At 39.0% G+C, this 9,149-nt stretch overlaps 1 protein-coding gene across 2 annotated transcripts; it reads left to right on the forward strand.

The window, feature by feature from the left end:
- The first annotated feature begins 506 nt into the window (after positions 1-506).
- Positions 507-809, forward strand: LOC121450214 (small ubiquitin-related modifier 1-like). 2 transcript variants are annotated; one of them, XM_041655056.1, is made up of 2 exons: positions 507-671; positions 741-809. In XM_041655056.1, exons 1-2 carry the CDS (start codon positions 507-509, stop codon positions 807-809), a joined length of 234 nt encoding a protein of 77 aa, XP_041510990.1. The 2 variants fall into 2 exon arrangements, with proteins under 2 accessions (XP_041510990.1, XP_041510989.1); XM_041655055.1 differs by having other exon boundaries at positions 507-809.
- The last annotated feature ends 8,340 nt before the right edge of the window (positions 810-9,149 follow it).

A 9,149-nucleotide genomic window follows, 5' to 3' on the forward strand; every position in this document is an offset into this window, starting at 1 on the left:
TTTATTCCTATGCATCTTTGCTACTGTCATGAAGAAAAACATTCTCCGCTGTTGCTAAGAACGCATTGGTCACTGCCTAGCTCATCTCTCTATGGAGATAAGCATGGTTAATGGGATTTCACTTCTCTTTGACTCTTAAGAGCGCTAGTTCTGCTCCATTCACTGCCGCGTTGTTCAAACAATGTATATGGTGAAGTTTCCATTTTAAAATTGATAAAGCTCTCCTTTTTTGACTTACTTTTCAATTTTAACTTAAAATAATATGTAATAGAGCTCTCTCTCTGCCTCTTTATTATAGATTGGAATGTGGGGACTGCCCTGGCCTGCCTATCTGCTACCACAACCCCTCCCCCACAATGGTTACAGCCGCAAACCTTCTGGAACCCGGAAGTGACGCAAGATGTACAGCGCTGTTGGGAAGAGTCGGATTTGTAAGCACCAGAGGTTCTACCCCACGCAGGCGGCTGCTGTTACGGGAGACTCTTTGGGAAAAACCATTGGTCGCCATGTATGACGAGGAAACAAAACCTTCAAATGAGGTCTTCGAGACTAAGAAGGAAAAAATTATTACAGTCAAAGTGATTGCACAGGATGGAAATGAGATACACTTCAAAGTGAAAATGACAACGCAACTCAAGAAACTCAAAGAGACCTATTGTCAAAGACAGGACGTCCCATCGAATTCACTGAAGTTTCTCTTTGAAGGCCAGAAGATTGTTGATAACCACACCCCAGAAGAGCTGGAGATGGAGGAGGACGACGTGATTGAAGTTTATCAGGAACAAACGGGTGGTCATTCAGTGGTTTAGATATTCTTCGTAATTCGTCTTTTCCCTCCATACTGTTTTATTTTTTTAAATGGTTCTTTTGCTAAGTGGTATTCAGAGTGAAAATGGAATACTGTCTCTCCATCTCTTTCGAATGTCTGGCAATCTGAATTCTAGCGATCAATATTCATTATTGGTTGTTTTCATTGTGCTGATTTTGGCCATCAAAACTCAGCTTCCCTCGTATTGTCTCTTCTAAATGTTCTATGTGTACCGTGAGGCTACCCTTCTCAAGACCAATTCTAGCTTTCTTATGCTGTCCAACCGGCCAGGAATTTTGGCATGCGGCTGCCTCACACATGGCAAGCGATTTTCAGGGGAAGACGGCGGCGTTTTCAGAGAACTGTGGAAAACGGCCTCTTCTTAACTTGAAGCTGCTTCTAAAACCTGAGGATCTGGACCAAGAGCAGAATACCAGGTTTGGCGTTAAGATGACAGATATGGTGATCATAACAACCCATTGCAAAGGAGCCTTCACTGAAGAGAAAGCATCTCCAGATTGAACCAGTCTTTTCAGACAAACCCAGATATGTTCTAGTAGTCATCAGCAGTTAATAATAAAGTTATTTCTGCAAAAATTATATGAGACATGTTAACTCATTGAAAAGAATGCCTGCTGTTACAATAAACAGGGCATTTAACATCAAACTTTAAAAAATACATTCTGTCAAATTTGCTTCACTTTTTAGAACCAAAGTGTTTCCCATATAAAATTCTCAATCTGGTCTTATTATTTTTCTCTCTTTTATGCTTTTCTTTCTTCTTAAAAAAATATTTATTACTTTTAGTTGTGTATGTGGAATATGAGTACAGGTGCCCATAGTAGTCAGAAATGCCTGATTTCCCTGGAACTGAAGCTTCAGGTGACTGTGAACCACCCAACATGGGTGCTGGGAACCAAATTTCAGTCCTTTGCAGGAATAGTACATAGTATTCACTCTTAACTATGGATCTATCTTTCCAGCTCTTCTTTCTCCCTCGAAAGTAATCATTATCCTAAAGATAACACACACACACATACATAGATATATATATCTATGTATGTGTGTGTGTGCATGACTATGGATACACACATATAACCCAATCAATCTCATGTGTGATGTGTATATTTTTATAACATGTTCACTTTAAATAGTATTTGTATAGCTTTGAAACATGTATAGCTATTAAGATGTATTCTTTGAGCTGTATTTTATCAACATTTTCAACTTAATTTTATTAGCATGTATAGATTTCATTACTGTTTTCTTGAATTATAGTGTTACGTTACATTTAACATGACCTCAGGATTATCACTTCCACAGCATCACAAGGTCAAGGCCACATGATGGGATAAATCCAGAAAGAAGCAATTGTTAAGGGTGTGCACAGAGAGCTGTCTGCAGAACACCTATGGGGGGATTAAGCAATGACTGTTGACATCCAGCTTAGTGGGTTGGGAGAATGGTTTTGACAAATGTTTCCCTTATAACTGGGAAAAAAGAACAGAACATACCTTGTCCCTAACTTTATAGTCAAAAAGGCATTAGAAATGTACAAGACATGAATAATTTCTGATTGTCAGTTGAATAAGATATAAATATATTCCCTCTTATTGAACATAGATTTTTTTTTCCCTCACATAATATATTTTGATTGTTTCATCTCCCTCTGCTCCTCCCAGTTCCTCCTACCTCCCCTTTCATCTGGGTTAATCAGTTACATTTTTATAAATATGAATCAGTTTTAAAAGGAGGAAAAATAGTTTCTTCCTTGTAGAAATTTTTACTAAAAATTGAATGTTGTTTGTTTTTTGCTTTTGTTTTTTTTGAGACAGGGTTTTGCTGTAGTTTAAGAGTCTGTCCTGGAACTAGCTCTTGTAGACCAGGCTGGTCTTGAATTCACAGGGATCCACTTGCCTCTCGAGTGCTGGGATTAAAGGCATGTGCCGCCACCACCCGGTTTGCAAATGTTGTTAGTTTTTATTGCAGATACAAAAACAAAACCACCGGGCTGAGATAAACATTAAGAGAGTAACTTGTAGGACTGCTTATAAATAAAAGAAAATTAAATCATTGAATGATATCAGTAGAATATGTGTAAACGCAAATGGTTTTTACAAGTTGCTTGTAATTTTATTTTCATGTCTAACAATCAAACCATATTTTACCCCATGAGAGTTGCTTTCACAAAATTACTGTGTGGATGTTAATGATTTACTAGATCTTGTGTTTTCTTCCATTTGTATATAACATTCTTATTTGGAGTTTCTTGATAGAGAACTCAAGCAAGAGCGTAGCCCACATCTCACACAAGGCCAGCTGGACTGGGACTGAAAAAGCATGGGATAAAACCAGACTCTCTGAACATGGTGGACAATGAGGGCTGATGAGAAGCCAAGGACAATGACACTGGGTTTTGATCCTACAGCATGTACTGGCTTTGTGGGAGCCTAGCCTGTTTGGATGTTCACCTTCCTAGACCTGGATGGAGGGGGGAGGACCTTGGACTTCCCACAGGGCAGGGAACCCTGACTGCTCTTTGGACTGAAGAGGGAGGGAGAGAGAAGTGGGGGGAGGGAGAGGGAAATGGCAGGCAGGGAGGAGGCAAAATTTTTTTCAATAAAAAAAATATTTTGAACAATCACCAAAAAAAAAAAAAAAAAAAAGAGAGAGAGACAAAAAAGAATGACTTTCACAGACTGGCTCTGTGAGGTTAGGATAACAGTAATAATAACAGCCAGCCCTAATGGAGACTGGGCATGTCAGGAACCATGGTGCTAAATAGCTCAACTATCCCATTTTTCAAATGAGGAAAATGAGCATCTAAGAAGCTAAATTACCTAATTTATTACACATGAATTTGATCCCTAACTCAGATCTGCTCTGAGTTGTTTTGTTTTAAATTGCTGTGTATGAATAATGCACATATAGGAAAAGACCATAATGAAACCCATTTTTGTATGTTAGCCTAAAAATCAGCAAAAATAAAGTGCTGTATGTGTCTGTCCTATCCTGAAATATTTTTGCACCAATTTTTGGCAACTCTGTGCATTTAAAGAGGTGAGTCTGGGACTTAGGAGGCTAGTGGCCACACCATCCTGACACATCTTGCTCCTTACCGAAGACTTGCTGACTCAGCTGCAGCAAACCCAGCACAAGCTTCATAGGCATCACACTAGGTCACACTTTTTAGCACTGAAGTTGTGCCGAAGACTAGCTTGGAGCGGAGAGGGTCTGGGTTTACTAAGCAGTTTCTAACCACTTTGCCCTTGTATTTCTTAGAGAACACACATGGTAACAACATAGCTGTGCCGGGGGTCATTTCTTCCCCTAGGGGAGATGTACCCTTAGAGGGCTTTCTCTGTTGTTCTGTTGTTCTATAATCCCCAGGAAAGTGATCACTCAGCTATCAATGAAAATGCGGCAAGGACCACTTCCAGGTACAGTCTCTCGATTCTGCGTAATTTCTTCAACAACAGAAAGCCAAAATGCATGTTACGAATTGTAAGGGTGTCCACACGATGAATAATGAATGACAAAACTGTGTGTGTGTCAAACAGCACAAATAGATCGCCCCATATTCACAAATACAAAGGCAGGAGATCTTGCCAGTTTGCAATCTAAAACATGGGAACAGTTTTATTTTCCATAGAGGTCATGTGCAGAGCGTTAATAAGCTAAAGCACACAAATCCAAATGACAAATGCTGATTAACAAACTGCTCACGAAGCTCATATTTGCTTCAGTGTGTTTAAAGACGCCCGAAGGCTGTAAATCTCTGACCCTCACTGTGACTATTGATTGGTAAGAACAGCACCCATGCTTTTAACTAATAAAAGGAATAGTTTCTCTTTACTTTAGAGAAGATATCATATTGAGACGTTAATTTTTCACTTTTGCAAATGTGTTCACTGATTTTTTTTTTTGGAGGTTTCACAATTATCTTAAGAAAAGATGTAAAATCACAGCATTACACTGAGAGATCATGATTTGGGCCTCTTCTTCAGTTACCTTTGTCTTTAGGATTAAAATCACACCAACAATATTAGAAAATGTCTTTTTAGTGCATTAATATATACTTCTCTTCTTCGTTATTTAAATTTAATTTTCAAAACCAGTACTATAAGATTGAATTTGTAAATATAGAATGGAGAATATAGAGGACAAAGAGGTGGATCAAATATCAAAGTGCTCACTAGAAAACATGAGGGCCTGAGTTTTATCCCCAGCAGCCACATAAAAAGCTAGACAAGGCTAGGAAGTGGGTGGTGGCACATGCCTCTAATCCCAGCACTTGGGAGGCAGAGGCCAGTGGATTTCTTGAGTTCGAGGCTAGCTTGGTCTACAAAGCAAGTTCAAGGACAGGCTCCATAGCTTCTCAGAGAAACCTTGTCTCGAAAAACCAAATATATGTACTTGGTGGTGAGAATATGCAACCCTACTGCTGGAGAGAGAGATGAGGAGACCCCTGACCTGGCCGGCCAGCCACTCTAATCAATCAGTGAACCTAAGATTTAAAGAGAAAGCATCTCAAAAGCAAAGTGGAGGAGAGTAATGACATCCAACCTCCACTTCACTCTCCACATGCACACCCAAATGTGTAAACGAGCACCTTCACACTTGTCCACACACAGAGACAGACACAGGTGCACATGGATATACCTGGGACACGCACACTCACAAACACTAAAGAACCCTACTAAATTGGCTGAAATCATTCTTTCTGAAGAGATTCCTGTAGGCAAGATTGTGCATGCCAGATATCGCAGCATTCAGGATGCTGAGACAGGAGGATCATGTTGTAAAGGACAGCATAGGCTACTTTACTGAAAGCCTGTCTCAAAATAAAGATGAAAAAGGATCTCGAGGTGTGCCTCAGGGTAGAATACTATTGGAAAATCTTTTATCAAGACAAAAGGGTAAAATTCTCTTTAGCCATCAAATACCTTAAAATTAGTGAGTACAGTCGTCATAGTCCGCTTACAGCATGTTTTTTGGCCATTTGTCCCTAAAACCAAGGAAGGACTGAAAAGGGTTTTCATTTAATTAATGTGCCTTTTGAAACAGACAGATTGTGTTCTTTGCCGTTTATCAACTTGAGGATTTAATTTGAAGTTTATTAAGTGAATGAGATGATACAGTAACCTTCCATTTAAATTCACCACGTCTTATCTTTCCCAAAGAACACAATGTCCTATATGGAAAGTCACCATTGTTGACTTTTCTGTAAGGTGTTTGCTAAATTTCTGCATCTTACCCTGGATTATACATCTGCTGCTGCTATAGCGTGGACAGTTTGCTAACAAAAGCACACAGCTCTTGTGGTGATTGGGTGGAAACTAATGCCTCTCTGTGTTAAGCAGAAAACTAAAGTCCTGTAATATCCCCTTCCAAGAGGTTCAGCATACTACTCCATTTCCTTCCTACAAAAAACAAAACAAACACCTTCAGGTTTGTGTTTCAGAATATATTTATGTCCAATGTTTTCTCTTTCTCTTTTCCTCCCTTTGTGCCTTTTAGAGGCTTAGAGAAGGTGAATATCTATACCTGCTTGACTTTCAAGAAATGCATATTTTATAGCTGGGCATGGTGGCCACACTCCATCAATCCCAGCACTCAGAATGATCTCTGTGAGTTTGAAGCAAGCCTAAAAAATGAGTTTCAGGACAGCTAGGACAATTATACAGAGAAATCCTGCTTTAGGAAAGAAAAAAGAAGAGGAACATGTATTTCAAGAAACTGGAAGAAGCACTAGAGAAGTGGCCTAGACACAGAGCTCTTGTTTCACACGTGCAAGTCCCTGAGTTCATTCCCCAGTACTCAGAAGAGAACTAGGAGGAAGTGCAATGATATATTCTCTATCATAGATATGTGTTTAGACTGACCCAGGTTGGTCGAATAATATGGATATAAAGAAACCTTATCATGTAGTAACCCTTTAAGGTCTCCAACTTGAATCTTTTTGTGTTATCAATTAAGAATAAACTTAAATTTTAAAAAGCATAAGAGCATTTTTTATCCTATTGTTGTGGATTGTATGAGAACAGATTCATTTCATCAACAATAAAATATATCAGCCTAAAATTCACTACTAATCAACTTTATTTTAAGAAGACTTACACACTGTCGTGGACAGAAAGTACCACTGAGGCAGCTGTATCTTGAACATCAGAACAGAGAATGCATCCAGTAAGGACTTGGAGGGCTTTAGGAATTAACGATTGTGGGAATCGGGCAGGACAGAAATCCCAACACCTAACTAACTTTCCCTTTGTCCTAGAGAATGGGTTTTGGAGTCTCTGTTTGCTAGATGATTGACAGTGTTTCCCAATGATGTCTACTGGTATTCACACAAGCTGACTCTGCCTTGTACAACTATTCTTATTGTATAAGATTTAGTTCAAAGTCCCTGATCCTCACAAACTAAATGCATACAACTCACACAATTGGCCACTGTTACCCATTGATCATAGCGACACAAGTGCTGCTCCACTGTTCTCTGACATGTCTGGGGACCTGTCTGTCAGTGTCCTATTGGAGAAGCCCACGCATTACTGTCCAGGGGAACCTCTTTAAGAACTTAGCCTCTCCCCCTACTTTGCCTCCACCTGCTTATTTCTTGGAGCTATGTTGTTACAGACATCTTTCCTAAGGAGATACTTGAGTTGGTTAGAGTCTGTCTAATATAAAAATCTTTGGCTCGTCAAAGTTTGGGGGGCAATAATCGCACAGCCTACTGCTCTGCTTTCCTTTATTCATAGAAGTATTCCTGTTTTGTGAAGTGGGACAGTCCCTTAATGTGTAAATCTATCCCATACATCACAAGATACTCACAATCCTTGGTCTAGCACTAGACCCTGGTGCCCTTGCCCCTTAAAATGCAGTGGCAACCCTGTTTCCATAGCTCTCATTAGGTGAGCCTTTCAGCATCCCCTGGATTCTCCTTTCTTAAAGCATGAACAAAGAGAAAGACTTTTTGCATTTGTCATTGGAATTTGTCTTTAAAGTACAAAAGTTATCAACATTTTATTGGAAAATATTTGTGCAGGCATATAACTAGTAAGATCTGTGATTTCTCCTCGTAGAAAACTCCCTGGAGAGGGAAAAACAAACCAGCTCCATGCTGATCTATGATTCAGTGTAGAAAACTCAGCTGTTTTATTTTTTTAAAACAACTATGTATGACATATGTTTTTGATCTTAAAATTATTTTAAGGATTCACTGAATCAAATGGAACACATACCTGTTTTTAACAGTGGTCACAATTATGCACACTTTGGAAAGAAAAACCCTAGAATTGAGTTATAAATGTAGCATTTTAAAACTTGGGTTTATAACCTTAATTTAGTATTTCATGTAAGCAACAGTTTGAATGGCTCCTTTTTATAATGAATACTAGAGAATTTTCATAATGTTCAATTTGAGGCAATGCAAGATCTTTAAATTGCAGTTAAAATTAACAAAAAAATATGTTTCAAAATTTCTTGAGCATCGAGGCCTTAGAAGTATGAAGGAGCATTTCCTAACTGATGAGTACAACGAAAGGTAGGTAAGTATGTCATATCATGGTCTCCTGTTCCTCATAGGCAAGGTTGAAGGCATCTCTCTTTTGAATCACATAGGACTTGCACTGCCTACCTTGAAGCATTTAGAGATATGACCCAAGAAGCAGTTCCATTGGAACTTAGTGTGTGAGGATCAGGGACTTTGAACTAAATCTTACACAATAAGAATAGTTATACAAGGCAGAGTCAGCTTGTGTGAATACCAGTAGACAGCATTGGGAAATATTGTCTAGCATCTAGCAAACAGAGACTCCAAAACTCATTCTCCAGGACAAAGAGAAAGTTAGTTAGGTATTGTCAGAGTTTCTGTATTGCCCAATTCCTGCAATTGTTAAGTTCCAAAGAAATCAAACAGAGGTCTAAATTAGTTATAAACTGATTGGCTCATTAGCTCAGGTTTCTTATTAACTCTTACAACTTATATTAGCCCATTATTCTCATCTGTGTTAGCCACATGGCTCAGTACCTTTTTCATAGAGGCAGTCACATCTTGCTTCTTCTGTGGCTGGTCAGGACTGCAGAGGAATAGGCTTCCTTCTTCCCAGAATTCTTTTGTTCTCATTGACCCAGCTCTACTTCCTTTTTGGTTGTCCCGCCTATACTTCCTACCTGGCTACTGACCAATCAGTGTTTATTTAAAATATGATTGACAGAATACAATTGTACCACACAAGTTAGGTGTTGTTTCTTGAAGTCAGCATCAGTCAGGAGGACACGAAGCCCAGAGATGCTTCTTTCCTGTCTTTCGGGTTTCTGTACACACTTTGGTCAACTA

This window comes from Microtus oregoni, unplaced genomic scaffold (genome assembly GCF_018167655.1).
Source record: "Microtus oregoni isolate MIOR12 unplaced genomic scaffold, Mior012 000006F_ref0000085, whole genome shotgun sequence".
Taxonomy (NCBI): Eukaryota; Metazoa; Chordata; class Mammalia; order Rodentia; family Cricetidae; genus Microtus; species Microtus oregoni.